The sequence below is a fragment of the Stenella coeruleoalba genome, assembly GCF_951394435.1.
Source record: "Stenella coeruleoalba genome assembly, chromosome: 7".
NCBI lineage: Eukaryota > Metazoa > Chordata > Mammalia > Artiodactyla > Delphinidae > Stenella > Stenella coeruleoalba.
In genome coordinates this window covers 53,011,779-53,033,246 of record NC_137153.1, presented here as the reverse complement: position 1 = coordinate 53,033,246, position 21,468 = coordinate 53,011,779, and the positions used below count along the sequence as shown (strand labels likewise).

Here is a 21,468-nt window from a genome sequence, read left to right as displayed (position 1 = left end):
ACTATAGTGGTCATGCACCTGGACCCGCTGTGGGAGCTATGGAGGCAGCTTGAACTCTGGTCTGCCCCTACCCCCAATGTGTACATGCCCACAGAGCCCACAGCTGCTAACTCCAGACCCATCCCAGCTGCAGGAGCACTTGTCCTTTCATCTGTTTTGCAGGTGCTGAATTTAGGAAGCTGGTAGTGGAAGTGTAACTCTGCAGTTCACACAGCCACGAGGAGAGATTTCAGCTCTTCTTCATTAGTCACATAGCCCTGGGGCTCAGCTGTGGTTTCAGTCCCTCCTCTGGGCTAATTTCCTAGTGAGAGGAGCTATCTATGCCCTCCTGGGACAGCAGGGTGGGTCCCGGCACCCACTGGCAGATTTCCGAGTAGTGAGAGGTTTCTGCGTGCTCCCGGGATGGCGGGACAGATCCTGGCACCTGCTGATGAATTTCCTAGTGGGGGGAGTTATCTGCACCCTCCCAGGGCAGTGGAGCAGGTCCCAGCACCCACTGACAGATTTTCTAGTAGGGAGAGCTATCCATGCCCTCCTGGGACAGCAGGGTGGGTTCCAGCACCCACTGATGGATTTCCCAGTTGTGGAAGCTTTCTACACCTTGCTGGGACAGCGGGGCAGGTCCGGGCGCCCACTGACAGCTCTCCTAGCAGGGAAAGCTATCTGTCCCCTCCCAGGACAGTTAGGTGGGTTCTGGCACCCACTGATAGATTTCCCAGTCACGAAAACTATCCGTGCCCTTCCAGGACAGCAGGCAGGTCCTGGGCCCACTGGCAGAATTCCCAGTGGCTGGATCTGTCTGTCAGTGGGGACAGGTTCTGTGGCCCGCTGGCAAAATTCCCAGTAGGGGAATCTGTCTGCACCATTCTGGGTCAGTGGAGCGGGCCCTGCGACCCACTGGCAGAATTTCTAGTTTGGGGAACTGTCTGCGCCCTTCCAGGTCAGCAGGGGCAGGGCCTGGAAGAGGCAGCCAGTGCCAGCCTCTGCAGCCCAAGATGGTGGCAGAAGTTCGCTCCCATTCCCAGAGCTCCTGTAGGTGGAGTCCTGTTGCCTGGGAGTGCTCACAGGGAAAGGAGATTTTATGGTGGTCCTGCCCCTCTCCTCATGCCTCTCCCAATAATGGTGCCTTGCCTCTCTGGAGGGCCCAGGCTTCTTCCTAATACACCCTCAGTTGCCACAGCCTGAACTGTTCAGGCTGTTTCCGCACCTAATCCTGGTCCTCTCCCTGAGACTGAGCTTTGTAGTGTGAGCTTCAGCACCCGACTCCCACCCTCACCAACAGAGGAGTATCTCAGGTTGGGGAGCACAGGGTGGCGGTGCCGACTCTCTGTGCAGGTTACTCTCTGTTTTGCCTTCCACAAACCAGTTGCTGCTCTACCCTTTTTAGGCTCCAAAACTCCCCCCTCCATCCAGTCTAGTTTCTCCGCTGATGAGGAGCCTTCCCAAGGTTCAGGAATCTTTCCTCCTTCACAGCTCCCTCCCCGGGGCGCAGGCCCCATCCTGATTCTTTCTTTTTCTTTTTCCTCTTGTCCTACCCGGTCTTTTCAGATATCTGAGGTCTTCTGTCAGCGCTCAGTAGCTGTTTTGTGTGAATTGTTCCACTTGTAGATGTATTTTTAATGTTCCTGTGGAGGACGTTGAACTCTGCTTCCTACTCCTCCACCATCTTGATCCCCCTCTCAACTTGTTGTAAAGAAAATTAACCTACTTGATTCTAGGACCTAACTTATCTTCATCTATTTTCCTGTTATTCTTTAATAGGCCAGTAAGAAGACATTATCACATTTACATTTAATACACTCAGGGAAAAATATTCTTAAGGCAGTTGGCAATTTACCTCTTTTACTAGTAAACCCACATACACTTTAATCCAAAAGTGGGTGTGTAGGGACTTCCCTGGTGGCACAGTGGTTAAGAGTCCGTCTGACAATGCAGGGGACACATGTTCAATCCCTGGTCCGGAAAGATCCCAGATGCCATGGAGCAACCAAGCCCATGAGCCACAACTACTAAGCCTGTGCTGTAGAGCCTGTGAGCCACAACTACTGAGCCCGCATGCCACAACTACTGAAGCCTGCACACCTAGAGCCCATGCTCTGCAACAAGAGAAGCCACCACAATGAGAAGCCCACATATCACAACTAAGAGTAGCCCCCGCTCGCCGCAACTAGAGAAAGCCCGCACGCAGCAGCAAAGACCCAACACAGCCAAAAGTAAATAAATACATTTACAAAAACCCAAAAAACAAAAGTGGATGTGTAATATGTACTATGCATATTAATAAAGAAAGGATATCCTGATGAATGCAGACTCATTAACATTTAAACGTTAAAAAAAGTTTATACTTTGTAATATATTGAACTGAAGATCTGTTTCTTAGTACAATATATTTCTGAATATGATTAAAATTAATATAAATGTTCAACCATATAAAGATTTAATCTATATGTAACTGTCACAGGTATCAAAGAAAAAATCTCTCTTAATTTGTTGTGTGAGTTTACTATTACATGACGCTAATATTAAATCCTGTCCCCCAATTATGTGTAAGTTCTTACAGATAAGATTAGGTAAATTCCATTTCTCCTAAGCCAAATAGTTGTATTTTTTAATCATTTGGAAGTTAATTCATTTAAAAAGTTATCAAAGTCTATTTACATTTTTCATTAAGCAGATTTTTAACACTGTCAACACTGACAACCATGCTGCATAAAATACATCTGCCTGAGAAGAGAGATGTACGTTTGGTGCATCTCCCTTTCCACTTCCATTCTCACATTTGGAACTTATATCTTAATAAAAGAAAGTATCTCTTACTCATCCCAAGCCTCCCCATCGTTCACTGCCCCGGGGTGAAAAAACTCTGTGTCACCACACAGAGGGATAATTTCAGGAGGTTTAGCTTTTGGGAGAGATTCCCTTGATGCAAAGCAGAGAAGGCCTTAGTACAATAAGATGCTTATGCTTTATCAGTTACTTCCTCTCTCTGCTGTATCAACATCTTCCTTTTCAAAGACTAGTTTTGTTTTTTTTTGCGGTACGCGGGCCTCTCACTGTTGTGGCCTCTCCCATTGCGGAGCACAGGCTCCGGACGCACAGGCTCAGCGGCCATGGCTCACGGGCCCAGCCACTCCGCGGCATGTGGATCTTCCTGGACCGGGGCACAAACCCGTGTCCCCTGCATCGGCAGGCAGACTTTCAACCACTGCGCCACCAGGGAAGCCCAAAGGCTAGTTTTGATCAACATTAAATGTGCTTAATTTTCATCTTCTTCATCCTAAACATGACCACCTGTAAGTATTATCTTGCTTCTGTCATTCTGTTCATACACAAAAGTTCTCTGCAATATTTGCCTCTACTTCTTCACATGCACCTCCTTCCTCCAATTGCCATAATTTGGCTTCAACCTCCCTGTTCTCTTAAAACTGCTCAGCCAAAGTTTATAATAAACTATCAATACATGTTACTGAGATCAGAGATCGCTGTCAGGCAGCCTCAGCTGACATCTCAGAAGCATTGGACACTTGTTACCACGCCCTCCATCTTAAGGTCTGATGCTCATCCGGTCTCCGTGTCACCACCACCCTCTGCTTTTCTGCCCCTCCTCCTCTCCTTCCTTTGTTGACTGCTCCCTCTCATCTTAGGGAATTGGTGTTCCTCAAAATTCTGTGCTAGTCCCACACTTCATCCTCTCTGCACATACACTCTCAACCTCCCAAATAGTTCCAAATGTCCTCTCTATGACTGTGACCTCCATATGCATGTCTTTCCCTAGGGTCACATCTCCAAACAAATGTCATTAGCTCCAAACCCTTATATCTACCTGCTTCCCTAGACTATCTCTCCACAACATGTCCAAAATTGACCATGATGCAATTACCTGGCAAACTCCTGCAGACCCCTGGGATGCCAGCTTACCAACTGCTCTTGCAGAAGCTTTCCCTGATCCATGCAAGCCCACATGCTCCCAAGAACCTGTACTTTCCCTGTCACAGCATTAGCATTGCTTTAATTGAATGCCTAGTTACCCATATCCCCACCAGACTGCAAGCTCTGTGACAGCAGGCAACGCATCTACTCTTTTCATTGTACCTGGCACCCACCACAGTACCAACAAATGGAAGACATATTCACTACTTATTTGTTGAAGTTTAAATTCCATGATTCTACAATATATTTCACTTTAGTTTCTCGAGCCTGCAAATGCTGAAGCTGAATTAAAAAAACCATTAGACATGCTTTCTCTGAGAAAGCATAAGTTAAAGAGAAAAGCTCCAGCTGATATAACCTGCAAATTACAGGCTGAGAATTTGAACAGACTGAATGATAGCAGCCTTTTGTATTAATATAACAAATAGTAACCTGTATAGTCCACTCTTGGCCCAGCCAAGAGAAGCTCTGACTACAGGTCCCTTAACACTGTCAGGGGTCTGCATCTTGAGGCCCCCAAATGCAAACTGTAGTTGAGGGATTGCCTGTGGAACTGTAAAGGAGCAGAGCCCACCTTTCCACCCTTAGAGCAGTACCTGGTACATTAAGGAGAGAAACCCTACAGCACCTGAAGCTCTTTGGAGACAACCAGCATCTAAGAAAGTTTTCTGACCAAAAAATACTATTCACTGCTCTGTGAATAGTATAAATGAGATAAACAGTCCTTTTCCTCATCTTGATTTTGTTTCAGACCACCTTTGATGTTAATGTTTAAGAAACAGATTAGGGCTTCCCTGGTGGCACAGTGGTTGAGAGTCCGCCTGCCGATGCAGGGGACATGGGTTCGTGCCCCAGTCCGGGAAGATCCCATGTGCTGCGGAGTGACTGGGCCCGTGAGCCATGGCCGCTGAGCCTGTGTGTCTGGAGCCTGTGCTCTGCAACAGGAGAGGCCACAACAGTGAGAAGCCCGCGTACCACAAAAAAAAAAAAAAAAAGAAAGAAACAGATTAAATTATACTTTAAAAACAAACAAATAGAGAGAGGACCTTCAAGATGGCAGAGGAGTAAGATCACCTTCCTCCCCACGAATATATCAAAAAATACATCTACATGTGGAACAACTCCTACAGAACACCTACTGAACGCTGGCAGAAGACCTCAGACTTCCCAAAAGGCAAGAAACTCCCCACGTACCTGGGTAGGGCAAAAGAAAAATGTAAAAACAGAGAAAAAAGAATAAGGACAGCACCTGCACCTCTGGGAGGGAGCTGTGGAGGAGGAAAAGTTTCCACACACTAGGAAGTCGCTTCACTGGTGGAGCCGGGGGGCGCGGGTGGGCAGAGGGGAAGCTTTGGAGCCACAGAGGACAGCGCAGCAACAGGGGTGCAGAGGGCAAAGTGGAGAGATTCCCGCACAAAGGATTGGTGCTGACCAGCACTCACCAGCCTGAGAGGCTTGTCTGCACAACCGCCGGGGCAGGTGGGGGCTGGGAGCTGAGGCTCAGGGTACGGAGATGGGATCCCAGGGAGAGGACTGGGGTTGGCTGCGTGAACACAGACTGAAGGGGGCTAGTGTGCCACAGCTAGCCAGGAGGGAGTCCGGGAAAAAGTCTGGATCTGCCTAAGAGTCAAGAGACAACTGTTTCAGGGTGCATGAGGACAGGGGATTCAGCACACTGCCTAAACAAGCTCCAGAGATGGGCATGAGCTGCGGCTATCAGCGTGGACACCAGAGACGGGCATGAAATGCTAATGCTGCTGCTGCAGCCACCAAGAAACCTGTGTGCAAGCACAGGTCACTATCCACACCTCCCCTCCCGGGAGCCTGTGTAGCCCGCCACTGCCAGGGTCCTGGGATCCAGGGACAACTTCCCCAGGAGGAGACATGGTGCACCTCAGGCTGTTGCAACGTCACACTGGCCTCTGCCGCTACAGGTTTGCCCCACATTCCATACCTCTCCCTCCCCCTGGCCTGAGTGAGCCAGAGCCCCCAAATCAGCTGTTCCTTTAACCCCCTCCTGTCCGGGTAAAGAACAGATGCCAGAGGGCAACCTACACACAGAGGTGGGGCCAAATCCAAAGCTGAACCCCAGGAGCTGTGTGAACAAAGAAGGGGAAGGGAAATTTTTTCCCAGCAGCCTCAGAAGCAGTGGATTAAATCTACACAATCAACTTGATGTACCCTGCATCTGTGGAATACCTGAATAAACAACAAATCACCCCAAAACTGAGGTGGTAGACTTTGGGAGCAACTGTAGAAATGGGGTTTCCTTTCTGTGTCTAATTTGTTTCTACTTTAATGTTTATCTTAGTTTAGTATTTACAGCTTATTATCATTGGTAGATTTGCTTATTGATTTAGTTGTGCTCTTCCTTTTTTTAATATATATATATATTTTTTTCCTTTTTCTCTTTTTGTGAATGTGTATACTTCTTTGTGTGATTTTGTCTGTATACATTTGCTTTTAACATTTGTCCTAGGGTTCTGTCTGTCAATTATTTTTTAGCATAGTTTTTAGCGCTTATTATCATTGGTGGATTTGTTTATTGGTTTAGTTGCTCTCTTCTTTTATTTTATTACTTTTTAAAATTTGTTTATTTTAATAACTTTATTTATTTTATTATTTTTTCTTTCTTTCTTTCTTTTTCTTTTCTCCCTTTTCTTCTGAGCAGTGGCTGACAGGGTCTTGGCACTCTGGCCGGGTGTCAGGCCTGAGTCTCTGAGGTGGGAGAGCCGAATTCAGGACATTGGACCACTAGAGACCTCCTGGCCACATGTAATATCAGTCAGCGAGAGCTCTCCGAGAGATCTCCGTCTCAACGCTAAGACCCAGCTCCACTCAATGACCAGCAAGCTCCAGTGAAGGACACCCCATGCTAAACAACTAGCAAGACAGGAACACAACCACACCCATTAGCAGAGAGGCTGCCTAAAATCATAATAAGTTCACAGATACCCAAAACACACCACCGGATGCAGTCCTGCCTACAAGAAACACGAGATCCAACCTCATGCACCAGAACACAGGCACTAGTCCCCTCCACCAGGAAGCCTACACAACATACTGAACCAACCTCACCCACTGGGGGCAGACCCCCAAAACAACTGGAACTACAAACCTGCAGCCTGTGAAAAGGAGACCCCAAACACAGTAAGTTAAGCAAAATGAGAAGACAGAGAAATACACAGCAGATGAAGGAGAAAGGTAAAAATCCACCAGATCAAACAAATGAAGAGGAAATAGGCAGTCTACCTGAAAAAGAATTCAGATAATGATAGTAAAGATGATCCAAAATCTTGGAAATAGAATGGAGAAAACACAAGAAACGTTTAATAAGAGCTAGAAGAACTAAAGAGCAAACAAACAATGATGAACAACACAATAAATGAAATTTAAAATTTTCTACAAGGACTCAATAGCAGAATAACTGAGACAGAAGAACGGATAAGTGACCTGGAAGACAAAATAATGGAAATAACTACCGCAGAGCAGAATAAAGAAAAAAGAATGAAAAGAATTGAGGACAGTCTCAGAGACCTCTGGGACAACATTAAATGCACCAACATTAGAATTATAGGGGTCCCAGAAGAAGAAGAGTAAAAGAAAGGGACTGAGAAAATATTTGAAAAGATTATAGTTGAAAACTTCCCTAATAGGAGAAAGAAAATAGTCAATCAGGCCCAGGAGGCACAGAGAGTCCCATACAGGATAAATCCAAGGAGAAACACACCAAGACACATATTAATCAAACTATCAAAAATTAAATATTAAAGAAAAAATATTAAAAGCAGCAAAGGAAAAGCAACAAATAACATATAAGGGAATCCCCATAAGGTTAACAGCTGATCTTTCAGAAACTCTGCAAGCCAGAAGGGTGTGGCAGGACATATTTAAAGTGATGAAAAGGAAAAACCTACAACGAAGATTACTCTACCCAGCAAGGATCTCATTCAGATTTGACGTAGAAATTAAAACCTTTACAGACAAGCAAAAGCTGAGAGAATTCAGCACCACCAAACCAGCTTTACAACAAATGCTAAAGGAACTTCTTTAGGCAGGAAACACAGAGAAGGAAAAGAGCACAATAACAAACCAAAAACAATTTTAAAAATGGTAGTAAGAACATACATATCGATAATTACCTTAAATGTAAATGGATTAAATGCTCCAACCAAAACACATAGACAGGCTGAATGGATATAAGAACAAGACCCATATATATGCTGTCTACAAGAGACCCACTTCAGACCTAGGGACACATACAGACTGAAAGTGAGGGGATGGAAAAAGATATTCCATGTAAATGGAAATCAAAAGAAAGCTGGAGTAGCAATTCTCATATCAGACAAAACAGACTTTAGTTTAAAAAAAGACTATTAGAAGAGACAAAGAAGGACACTACATAATGATCAAGGGATCGATTCAAGAAGATATAACAATTGTAAATATTAATGCACCCAACATAGGAGCACCTCAATACATAAGGCAAATGTTAACAGCCATAAAAGGGGAAATCAACAGTAACACAATCATAGTAGGAGACTTTAACACCCCACTTTCACCAATGGACAGATCATCCAAAATGAAAGTAAATAAGGAAACAGAAGCTTTAAATGACACATTAAACAAGATGAACTTAGTTGATATTTACAGGACATTGCAACCCAGAAAAACAGAATACACTTTCTTCTCAATTGCTCATGGAACATTCTCCAAGATAGGTCATATCTTCGGTCACAAATCAAGCCTTGGTAAATTTTAAAAAATTGAAATCACATCAAGTATCTTTTCCGACCACAACAGCATAAGACTAGATATCAATTACAGGGAAAAAACTGTAAAATATACAAACACAAGGAGGCTAAACAATACACTACTAAATAACCAAGAGATCACTGAAGAAATCAAAGAGGAAATCAAAAAATACCTAGAAACAAATGACAATGAAAACATGATGACCCAAAACCAATGGGATGCAGCAAAAGCAGTTCAAAAAGGGAAATTACAGCAATACAATCCTACCTAAGGAACAAGAAAAATCTCAAATAAACAACCTAACCTTACACCTAAAGCAATTAGAGAAGGAAGAGCAAAAAAAACCCCCAAAGTTAGCAGAAGGAAAGAAATCACAAAGATCAGTTCAGAAATAAATGAAAAAGAAATGAAGAAAATAATAGCAAAGGTAAATAAAACTAAAAGCTGGTTCTTTGAGAAGATAAACAAAATTGATAAACCATTAGCCAGACTCATCAAGAAAAAAAAGGGAAAAGACTCAAATCAATAGAATTAGAAATGAAAAAGGAGACGTAACAACTGACACTGCAGAAATACAAAAGATCATGATTGATTACTACAAGCAACTATATGCCCAAAAAATGGACAACCTGGAAGAAATGGACAAATTCTTAGAAAAGCACAACCTTCCGAGACTGAACCAGGAAAAAATAGAAAATATGAACAGACCAATCACAAGCACTGAAATTGAAACTGTGATTTAAAATCTTCCAACAAACAAAAGCCCAGTACCAGAGAGTTTCACAGGCGAATTCTATCAAACATTTAGAGAAGAGCTAACACCTATCCTTCTCAAACTCTTCCAAAACATAGCAGAGGGAGGAACACTCCCAAACTCATTCTACAAGGCCACCATCTCCCTGATACCAAAACCAGACAAAGATGTCACAAAAAAAGAAAACTACAGGCTAATATCACTGATGAACATAGACGCAAATATTCTCAACAAAATACTAGCAAAGAGAATCCAACAGCACATTAAAAGGATCATACACCATGACCAAGTGGGATTTACCCCAGGAATGCAAGGATTCTTCAATATATGCAAATCAATCAATTGCAATAAACCATATTAACAAATTGAAGGATAAAAACTATATGATCACAAGCAGCTCATGCAGCTCAATAACAAGAGAACAAGCAACCCAATCCAAAAATGGGCAGAAGACCTAAATAGACATTTCTCCAAAGAAGATATACAGACTGCCAACAAACACATGAAAGAATGCTCAACATCATTAATCATTAGAGAAATGCAAATCAAAACTACAATGAGATATCATCTCACACCAGTCAGAATGGCCATCATCAAAAAATCTAGAAACAATAAATGCTGGAGAGGGTGTGGAGAAAAGGGAACACTCTTGCACTGCTGGTGGGAATGTGAATTGGTTCAGCCACTATGGAGAACAGTATGGAGGTTCCTTAAAAAACTACAAATAGAACTACCATATGACCCAGCAATCCCACTACTGGGCATATACCCTGAGAAAACCAAAATTCAAAAAGAGTCATGTACCAAAATGTTCATTGCAGCTCTATTTACAATAGCCCGGAGATGGAAACAACCTAAGTGCCCATCATCGGATGAATGGATAAAGAAGATGTGGCACATATATACAATGGAATATTACTCAGCCATAAAAAGAAACGAAATTGAGCTATTTGTAATGAGGTGGATAGACCTAGAGTCTGTCATACAGAGTGAAGTAAGTCAGAAAGAAAAAGACAAATACCGTATGCTAACACATATATATGGAATTTAAGAAAAAAATGTCATGAAGAACCTAGGGGTAAAGCAGGAATAAAGACGCAGACCTCTTAGAGAACAGACTTGAGGTTATGGGGAGGGGGAAGGGTGAGCTGTGACAGGGCGAGAGAGAGTCATGGGCATATACACAGTAACAAACGCAGTAAGGTAGATAGCTAGTGGGAAGCAGCCGCATGGCACAGGGATATTGGCTCGGTGCTTTGTGACAGCCTGGAGGGGTGGGATGGGGAGGGTGGGAGGGAGGCAGACGCAACAGGGAAGACATATGGGAACATATGTTTATGTATGACTGATTCACTTTGTTAAAAGCAGAAACTAACACACCATTGTAAAGCAATTATACTCCAATAAAGATGTTAAAAAAAAAAAAAAAAAAGAAATGACCACTTGTAAGTGGGATAGAGTGAAAAAGAATATCCAAAATTGTTTCAAAAAGCCATTAAAATACTCCTTTCCAACTTCAAAAAAAAAAAAAAAAAAAAACTATATGATCATCTCAACAGATGCAGAAAAAGCTTTCGACAAAATTCAACACCCAATTATGATGAAAACACTCCAAAAAAGTAGACATAGAGGGAACTTACCTCAACATAATAAAGGCCATAGATGACAAACCCACAGCCAACATCGTACTCAATGGTGAAAAACTGAAACCATATCCTCTAATATCAGGAACAAGACAAGGTTGCCCACTCTCACCACTATTATTCAACATAGCTTTGGAAGTTTTAGCCACAGAAATCAGAGAAGAAAAAGAAAGAAAAGGAATCCAATTCAGAAAAGAAGAAGTAAAACTGTCACTGTTTGCAGATGACGTGATACTATATAGAGAGAATCCTAAAGATGCTACCAGAAAACTACTAGAGCTAATCAATGAATTTGGTAAAGTTGCAGGATACAAAATTAATGCACAGAAATCTCTTGCAATCCTATACACTAATGGTGAAAAATCTGAAAGAGAAATTAAGGAAACACTCCCATTTTCCACTGGAACAAAAAGAATAAAATACCTAGGAATAAACCTTTCTAAGGAGACAAAAGACCTGTATGCAGAAAACTATCAGACACTGATGAAAGAAATTAAAGATGATACAAACATATGGAAAGATATACCATGTTCTTGGATTGGAAGAATCAACATTGTGAAGATGACTATACTACCCAAAGCAATGTACAGATTCAATGCAACCCCTATCAAACTACCAATGGCATTTTTCACAGAACTAGAACAAAAAATTTCACAATCTGTATGGAAACACAAAAGACCCCGAAGAGCCAAAGCAATCTTGAGAAAGAAAAATGGAGCTGGAGGAATCAGGCTCCCTGATTTCAGACTATACTACAAAGCTACAGTAATCAAGACAGTATGGTACTGGCACAAAAACAGAAATATAGATCAATGGAACAGGATAGAAAGCCCGGAAATAAACCCACACACATATGGTCACCTTATCTTTGATAAAGAAGGCAAGAATATACAATGGAGAAAAGACAGCCACTTTAATAAGTGGTGCTGGGAAAACTGGACAGCAACACGCAAAAGAATGAAATTAGAACACTCCGTAACACCATACACAAAAATAAACTCAAAATGGATTAAAGACCTAAATGTAAGGCCAGACACTATCAAACTCTTAGAGGAAAACATAGGCAGAACACTCTATGACATAAATCACAGCAAGATGCTTTTGACCCATCTCCTAGAGAAAGGGAAATAACATCAAAAATAAACAAATGGGACCTAATGAAACTTAAAAGCTTTTGCACAGCAAAGGAAATCATAAACAAGACAAAAGGACAACCCTCAAAATGGGAGAAAATATTTGCAAATGAAGCAACTGACAAAGGATTAATCTACAAAATATACAATCAGCTCATGCAGCTCAGTATCAAAAAAGCAAACAACCGAATCCAAAAATGGGCAGAAGACCTAAATAGACATTTCTCCAAAGCAGATATACAGATTGCCAACAAATACATGAAAGGATGCTCAACATCACTAATTATTAGAGAAATGCAAGTCAAAACTACAATGAGGTATCACCTCACATGGGTCAGAATGGACAGCATCAAAAAATCTACAAACAATAAATGCTGGAGAGGGTGTGGAGAAAAGGGAACCCTCTTGCACTGTTGGTGGGAATGTAAATTGATACAGTCACTATGGAGATTCCTTAAAAAAGTAAAAATAGAACTACCATATGACCCAGCAATCCCACTACCGGGCATATACCCTGAGAAAACCATAATTCAAAAAGAGTCATGTACCACAATGTTCACTGCAGCACTGTTTACAATAGCCAGGACATGGAAGCAACCTAAGTGTCCATCGACAGATGAATGGATAAAGAAGATGTGGCACATATATACAGTGGAATATTACTCAGCCATAAAAGAAACGAAATTGAGTTATTTGTAGTGAGGTGGATGGACCTAGCGTCTGTCATACAGAGTGAAGTAAGTCAGAAAGAGAAAAACAAATACTGTATGTTAACACATATATATGGAATCTAAAAAAAAAAAAAAATGCTTCTGAAGAACCTAGGGGCAGAACAGGAATAAAGACGCAGACGTAGAGAATGGACTTGAGGACATGGGGAGGGGGAAGGGTAAGCTGTGACAAAGCGAGAGAGTGGCATGGACATATATACACTACCAAATGTAAAATAGATAGCTAGTGGGAAGCAGCCACATAGCACAGGGAGATCAGGTCGGTGCTTTGTGACCACCTAAAGGGGTGGGATAGGGAGGGTGGGAGGGAGATGCAAGAGGGAGGAGATATGGGGATATATGTCTATGTATAGCTGATTCACTTTGTTATAAAGCAGAAACTAACACACCATTGTAAAGCAATTATACTCCAATAAAGATGTTTTCAAAAAAAACCCTATTAAAAAAAGAGATCAGATTTGTGGTTACCATAGGCAAGGGGGTGGGGGGAGAGGAAATCAGATGAAGGCAGTAAAAGGGTTTTTTTCTTCCTTAAAAAAAAGACATTAAAATATTGTAGAGACCAGGAAAATGGTAAGAAATATATTTATGGATGAGAGGGTGATGAGAAATGAAACAGTCCTAGATTTTCAGCCATGGAACAGCACAATACTCTAATTCAAAAGCTATTTCCTGGGTCAGTGTTAGGGTAAAGTAAGCTAGTACTTCCCTTAAAAACGGAATGTTAAAGAGGCACCAAATCTAAGTCATCAAGATAAAGAATGTTTCAATGTAATATTTTAAAATGAAAATTAATACCAAAACATGCACGAGGAACAAAATACCAAAATTTTAAATTTAAATAAACAAATGAAATCACCCTTCATTTGCAGGTCCCTGAAAGTCTTACAAAGTAAGCCTTCATGATGCAACTGAAATTTGGGCAAATTCCATTTAGTTTATAAAATTCTTACTAAAGAAAATGAAAAAGTCTGACCTGCTAAATGTCCTCAGTTGCTTGTACACAGCAACTCTTCTTTCTAACCATATAGTCAAAGTGAGCTCCTGGGAAAGACATTTCAGGAACATGAGTTAAAAATCAGTTAAGGGGCTTGCCTGGTGGCGCAGTGGTTAAGAATCTGCCTGCCAATGCAGGAGACACGGGTTTGAGCCCTGGTCTAGGAGGATCCCACATGCCGCGGAGCAACTAGGCCCGTGAGCCATGGCCGCTGAGCCTGCGCATCTGGAGCCTGTGCTCCGCAACAAGAGAGGCCGCGACAGTGAGAGGCCCGCGCACCGCGACGAAGAGTGGCCCCCGCTTGCCACAACTAGAGAAAGCCCTCGCACAGAAACGAAGACGCAACACAGCAAAAATAAATAAATTAATTAATAAACTCCTACCCCCAACATCTTCTTCAAAAAAAAAACAACAAATCAGTTAAGACTATCACGGGGTCATTAGAAATTGTCAAACATGGTAATTCCCTTAATTACAAACAAGTGAAGAAGTAATCTTGAAAATATCACTGATTTTGCTTCCATTAAATATAGAAAACTAAAACTATATTAAATACTTGTTTTAGTATAACGAAAATATAGTTTAAATAAAGTTTAATAACCCACGTTTTAATATTAAAATATATTTTAATATTCTATGCTTACTATTTAAAATATTTTAATATAAATATATTGTAAAAGCACGAAACATTTAAAATATTTAATTTAAATTAAATATAATATGAATTAATTTAAATATAACATTAATTTTAAAATATAAAAAGTAAAATGCTGTGTTTTTTAATATTCCTACTTTTCAGATATTCAATATTTTCTCCCTCACTTTAACGCTGTATCCTTGAAAGACCCTTGAAAGTCCCAGAGCCATCTACAGGGGCGCTCAGCTCCCGCGTCCTCGGCCCCGGTGGTGGCCGCGCTCCGACTCACCCCTCAGGGCGTCCCCAACACCGTCCTGTCGTCCCATCGCCGCCGCCGCGTTCCCCTTTCTCTGGGCCTTCGCTGTCTCGCGCCAGAAACGAGCCCCAATCTGAAAAATCGGCTCCCCTTTCTCTGAGGTTGGGAATCGCTCTGATTCCCCACTTCAGACCGCTCGGAAAACGGCTTATTTCCCCCAAAATTGCCTCGCTCAAGTTTCTGTGAGAAAATAAAGCGCAAAACTCAGGGGAAGCCCCGAAAATGCAAGGTTCCGGTTCCCAACCAGACAAAAATGTCTCTGGCGAGGCCGCGACAAGGCTTCCTCTTCAACACTCAGCACCGAGAAAACGAAGGTTTTTCGCGCACTATGCTGATTATTAAAGTAGCCTCAGTGACTACGTTTCGCCCTGTCTCTCGAGCTGCAGGAGACAGCTGCAGACGGCAAACTCAATAGTCGGCGTTTTCCCAAATAAACCCTGCGCCCTCTACCGGCCGCCTACGGAAGGACGCTGTCCACAGTTCCAGGGAAGGAACCTTCCAGCTAATTGTTTAGCGGGAAGGAACCTTCCAGCTAATTGTTTAGAGGTTCCCGCGCGCCCCCTGGCGGCCGTCTAGTGAATCACTCAAATTCTCAATGGCCCAGTTCTTTTGCTAGTAGCAGGATGATGCTCTGCTCCATCCCTGCTTGCTCTCTTGGCTGGAACTTGCCTAGGAGCCATAGTCAGGACAACAAGGAAGTCTTCCAACAGTTGGAACAGATGCAAAGGATCCCCTCTCAGTGGTCCCTAAAGGACAGAGCCGACTTCAAATTTGCTTGGCGAATTTAAAAAGTTTAAAGAGAGTATCACTCAAATCCAGATGATTCAAGGCTCCTGTTACCACTATCTGATGCTCAAGCAGATCCTCCAACTCTTAAACACAGAGGACAGCCGTGCTGCTTGGAACAACACCCTCCTCGATAAACCCTTCCCTAGCCTTGATCAGAGAGGCTGGACTGACTAAAGCAGATGGAAGAAGACAATCTGGATTGTCCTGATTTGGGACTTGCTGCCCGGAAGTATTTCCATGGAATCCATGTCTACCTGAAGGCAAAGGAATACAGCCCCTGTGCCCGGGAGGTTGTCAGAGTGGAAATTGAAAAGTGCCTTTCCCTCATGTAAGAATCCTCAAAGAAATGTCAACAAATACAGAATATTTTTTATACTTGTGACACTTTTTAATTCAATTACATTAGTGTTTGCTGAGTGCTCCAAAGCAATCTCAACTTACGTTTCTCCACAAGTTGAAAAATGTCTGAAATGAAAAACTTGATTTTAAAAAAATGTCTAGACATTTTTTCTTGTATAAATAATTGTACATTATACACATTATTTCTTGTATAATTTCATAATGTAATTTAAAAGATCACTTTAAGTTTTGGGCTGGTATTTGCTATTTTCAACATATGAAGTTTCTTTTTTTATAGAAAGGTTTTTCAGATAGTGTGGTGTTAGAGATATTTGTCAGTTAACTTAATGCTGGCTGCTGTAACAGGTAAACAGAAAGCTGTCAGGAATTTGATCATAATAGAATGTTATGTTTCCCTGGTATAAGAGCACAATGCAGGCATTCCTGATCACATGGATGTTCTGGTTTGCTCTCCTCCAAAGAGTGATTCGGAGACATGGGTACCCCCTGTTTTGAGGATTTTTCCATCATCAACAGGTGACTCCAAATTTGCCTGTAGTACTTGAGTCTACTCCACTCGGTGGTAAAGGTAAAAAGTCTGGTGGATCACATGGGATGTTTTCAAGGGCCAGGGCTATACAAGGCAAGAGCACTTCTTCTGCTCATATTACATGGCCTGGATTTATCCTCGTGGGAAACTAATTGCAAAGAAGTTGGGAAACTACTGGATGATTAATGGTCAAGGAAACAAGTTCAGTGCATAAGTCCACTTTTCATCTTTACACTATTTGTCCTAATGAAGTTCTGGGTGGGGTGGAGGGGAACAAGTAATGTTCTTGCTTGCACACACTTCATTAAGAAACAATCTGGGTGGGAGGGAAGCACAAGAGGGAGGGGATATGGGGATATATGTATACATATAGCTGATTCACTTTGTTGTACAGCATAAACTAACACAACATTGTAAAGCAATTATACTCCAATAAAGATGTATAAGAAAAATCTGACCCTCAGAGAAAGAGAAATATATGATATCTCTTGTATGGGGAATCTAAACAAGAATGATATACAAATGAACTTACTTACAAAACAGAAACAGACTCACAGACTTAGAGACAAACTTATGGTTACCTGGGGGGAAGAGGGAGGGGGAGGGATAGTTGGGGAGTTTGGGATTGACATGTACACACTGCCATATTTGGGATGGAGGCCAACAGGAACATACTGTGTATGTACTCTGCTCAATATTATGTGGCAACCTAGATGGGAGGAGAGTTTGAGAAAGAATGGACGCATGTATGTGTGTGGCTGAATCACTTTGCTGTACACCTGAGGCTAGCACAGCATTGTTAATCAAATATACTCCAATATAAAATAAAAAGTTTTTTTAAATAAAAAAAAATCTCATCCCCTAGTTCTGCCTTAAAAGAAATAAAACAGTCAAGTTTTGATGTTTATTCTCAGACTTAGTGATATTATGATTTCATGTATTTTTATTGTTCATTGGCTGGAATAAAGAGAAGGAAAAAAAAAACTGCAATCAGACTCAAATTCTTATTCCACAAGTTCAGCTTGGAGAAGATAACACGGATGTCACTCAGAGTTCACAGCATCATAGACTATTTGAAAGAAGCATTCAAGTTGATGCCCAAAGGCATAGCCTACAAGGAAAATATCCACAAGTGTAGACACATTACAAGTTGTTTCCTTATTTCCTGAGGGAGACAAGAAAAGTATGATCAGGCAGCTCCTTGCAAGTACTTGAGGATGACTGAAGAAAAAGTGGAGAGCGAGTCTTCCATTTGTGTCCAAGCCTGTGATTCTCATCCTGATCTTCTAAATACTGGAAATACAAACTTGAAGAAAACATTCCTGCAGACGATCTTCAAAAAATATCTCACACAATATTCCATTATCACTTCCCTTGTAGAACCATGAAGAATTTACAAATTCTCTGTAGATTATTGTCCTCTCACATCATATCTATCTAATATATGTTGGTATTATTTCTTCTCCTATTATTATTATCATCATGAGTATGGATCGAGCTCCTGAAATGACAGGGACTGGACTAGCTGTCTAGGAAACGGGGTTGGGTAAGATGGTGTCTCTCCCTTTAGGTATTTTAAAGACTTCTGGGAGGTATTCCGAGGATACTAGATCAGGTCATGTATTAATATTTGGGCTTCTTCAACAAAATAGCATAGACTGGGTAGTTTCTAAAGAGCAGAAATGTACTGCTCACAGTTCTAGAGTTTGGAAATCTAAGATCTGGGTGCCCACGTGGTCCAGTTCTGGTAAGAGCCTGCTTCAGGTCTCACACTGCAGAGTTCTTGTTTCATCACAGGGCAGGAGAGGGAGGCATTTATCAAGACCTCTTCTATAATTCCATTTGTGAGGCCTCCATCCCCACACCCTAATAAAGTCCCAAAGGGTCCGCCACCTGATACAATCACTTTGGGGTTAGGACTTCAAACTAATAATTTTGTGGGGACTGAAATATTCAAACCAGAAAGGTCATTGAAAGCTACATGCTTGGCATCTGGAAGAGAGAATATATTCATGCTGAGTAAATAAAGAAGAATGAGCAATTTATCTGGCCAAAAGTGTAGGCCAAGGACTCAGAATCCAAACTCTTGATTTTCGACCTGCAGTAATGCTTTAATTATTATGTGTCAACTTTTGGAAATAAATCAGGAATGGAGCCTATTGTCCCATGGAAGGGAATGAAGATACAGGATGAAAATGATCATTCATCAGTCTTTGTGAGGAGTCTCCAAAGAATCTCAGGATATAGGTAGTCATTGCCACATCCGTAAAGATCCACCGAAGAGTAACGTGGTTAATTGTCTGGTTGCTGTGACCTGTGTGAATCAGGGAGACTCTGAGTTCAGATACATGGCTCTGTATGTGACATCAAGCTGGTTATTTTCTGTCATGACCAAGTAGAGGACAAATTAGCGACGAGGCCATCCTCCTGAGTTTAATAGAGTGCCGGGCAACGGCTGAAAATTGTGCTGCTCTTACAACTTGAATCCCCAGAGCCATAGGCACCTTAAAGGAAAGAGAATCCTAGTGGTTTTAGCAACAAACTCAGTAGGCATGACTGATACCAGTAGGAATAGAGTGGGAATACCAGCCACTGTCTATTATAATCCCAGCAAATATGACCGTGATAAAGGAAAATAGCTTGGTCATTCGTAACTGCCTTCCAGTGGAAGGAGAACATCTGAGAAACTGCTTTAGTTAAAAGTACCTGTTGCGTGATTACAGTGGGCCTGGTGCCGAGGATACCACAGAGAATATGACAGAGTTCAGTTTCTACAGAGCTGATTTGCCAAAGATGGTCACATACCTATTATTTATTGAAAGATCGGAATTGGAGAGGGCTGAGGTCACAGAACATCCACTGCAAAATAAAAGAATTCATGATCAGAGTTGAAAGTTAATTCTTTCCATGATACCAATCAATATTTATCCAGTTCTCAATTAATTACAGAGATGGTTTCCTTTTGTTTGAATAGACTTGGATTGGAACCTTTGACAGTCTTTGGGAAATTTGAAATTTAATGCAAAAATACAGAGAAAGATTCAAATTGGTGATGATTGCTAAATCATGCTTTCTCACTGGGGATGATACTGCTTCCATGGGTGCAAACATAGTTTTTAGGAGTATGAAAATCTTGCTATTACAATGGTTTGTGGCACTCCAAAACTCAACCAGATACTACAAAACCTTATTCCTTTGTATTCATTTTTGTCTTTGGGATTTTTTTGTGTGTATCATACATAAGAGAAGTATTGACATTGACTTCAGGGAAGGTAAACACACTGTATACAAATCAGTGTTACGACCTAAGGTGACTTGATGGTTCATTGGAGGACTTTCTCGTCATCATTTTCTTGATCTCAGAGTCATATTGTGAGAGGTGGCCTTTACATACTTACGAGCAGCCACTGGCTGTCTTGTGGATGTTGCTTATGTTTGAGGGTCAGCGTGATTTGGGATCGGGAAATTAAATACAAGTCGTAAATTGTATTTGTAAGTAAAATACAAAAAATATGATATTTTATTATTTAATTCTACTAAAGTTGTTTAACACATCCATAATTATGGCAAGTGATAAACAGAAAAAAATGTTGACAATACCTAGATGAATATCTAGCAGTCAGTATAATTAAAAATTATTTTCTGATATGAAGCAAAATTAAAAGTTAAGTACCTAAAAATAAATATTAAAGAAATAATTTAGTTTTGCTATGATTTTGAACAGCTTTGAACGATTTTTAAGTATGTCTGTACACTGGTATTATTATAAAGTATCTAAATTTTATTTGAATATATAATTTGATACATTCCTACTTATATAAGTAAATATATTACATTAAAATCACTTTGAAAACTTAGTTATAAAGTTAAATTAAAATTCAATAGCTTTTAATTTAAATTATAGCTTAAAATTTTACATATTCTTAACCCTGCACTGAATAGAAAGAGTAAGATTTTCACTTTCTTTTTCTATGTATAAAGTAAAGATATACATGGAGTACAAAAATAGATACACAGTATATCTGTGGTATCAAAATTTCATGCTGGGGGCAATTAGGAAAAAACTATCTAAAAAGGCTCTGTGGGCAGAGGAAAGAGAGGCAATAATGAAAAAAAGGTTGAGAAATGTTGTCCTAACCCATCTGGAGAGTGCAAAATGAAAAGCAAAAACAGAAGTAGAAAGTAAGAGGGAACATTCAGAAAATGGAAACCAATTCGCTCCCATTTAAGACCCAGGCCTGAAGGAAGGTCTTCAGAGAACCTAGAGAGCAGGGTTCACAGAGACCCCACCTCAGCCAGGCCGGCAGCATCTGCAGGGTCCCCGATGGCCCCAACCGTGTCCTTACTCCTGGCCCTGGTGCTGCTCAGCTGCAACTCCAACTGCTCTCTGGGCTGCGACCTGCCTCAGACCCACAGCCTGGCTAACACGAGGGCCCTGATGCTCCTGCAACAGATGAGGAGAATCTCCCCCTTCTCCTGCCTGAAGGACAGAAATGACTTTGGATTCCCCCAGGAGGCGTTTGGAGGCAACCAGTTCCAGAAGGCTCAAGCCATCGCTGTCGTCCATGAGATGATCCAGCAGACCTTCCAGCTCTTCAGCACAGAGGGCTCGGCTGCCGCTTGGGATGAGACCCTCCTGGACAAGTTCTGCACTGCACTTTATCAGCAGCTCACTGACCTGCAAGCCTGCCTGATGCAGGAGGCGGGGCTGGAAGGGACTCCCCTGCTGAAGGAGGACTCCATCCTGGCTGTGAGGAAATACTTCCACAGAATCACTGTCTATCTGCAAGAGAAGAAGTACAGCCCTTGTGCCTGGGAGATTGTCAGAGCAGAAGTCATGAGATCCTTCTCTTCATCAACAAACTTGCAAGAAAGACTCAGGAGGAAGGAATGA

General features: G+C 41.6%; 1 protein-coding gene and 1 pseudogene across 2 annotated transcripts; both read left to right on the top strand.

Annotated features, from left to right (window-relative positions):
- The first annotated feature begins 15,149 nt into the window (after window positions 1-15,149).
- Window positions 15,150-16,255, top strand: LOC307188890 (interferon alpha-13-like; annotated as a pseudogene). The gene is made up of 2 exons: window positions 15,150-15,210; window positions 15,501-16,255. The product of its transcript is annotated as an interferon alpha-13-like (transcript).
- A 4,609-nt stretch (window positions 16,256-20,864) lies between these two features.
- On the top strand, window positions 20,865-21,468 carry LOC307189413 (interferon alpha-1-like; the record flags this gene model as incomplete). The annotated part of the gene is made up of 1 exon (XM_079927463.1): window positions 20,865-21,468. The coding sequence occupies exon 1, from the start codon at window positions 20,899-20,901 to the stop codon at window positions 21,466-21,468; it is 570 nt and encodes a 189-aa protein (XP_079783589.1). The 5' UTR covers window positions 20,865-20,898.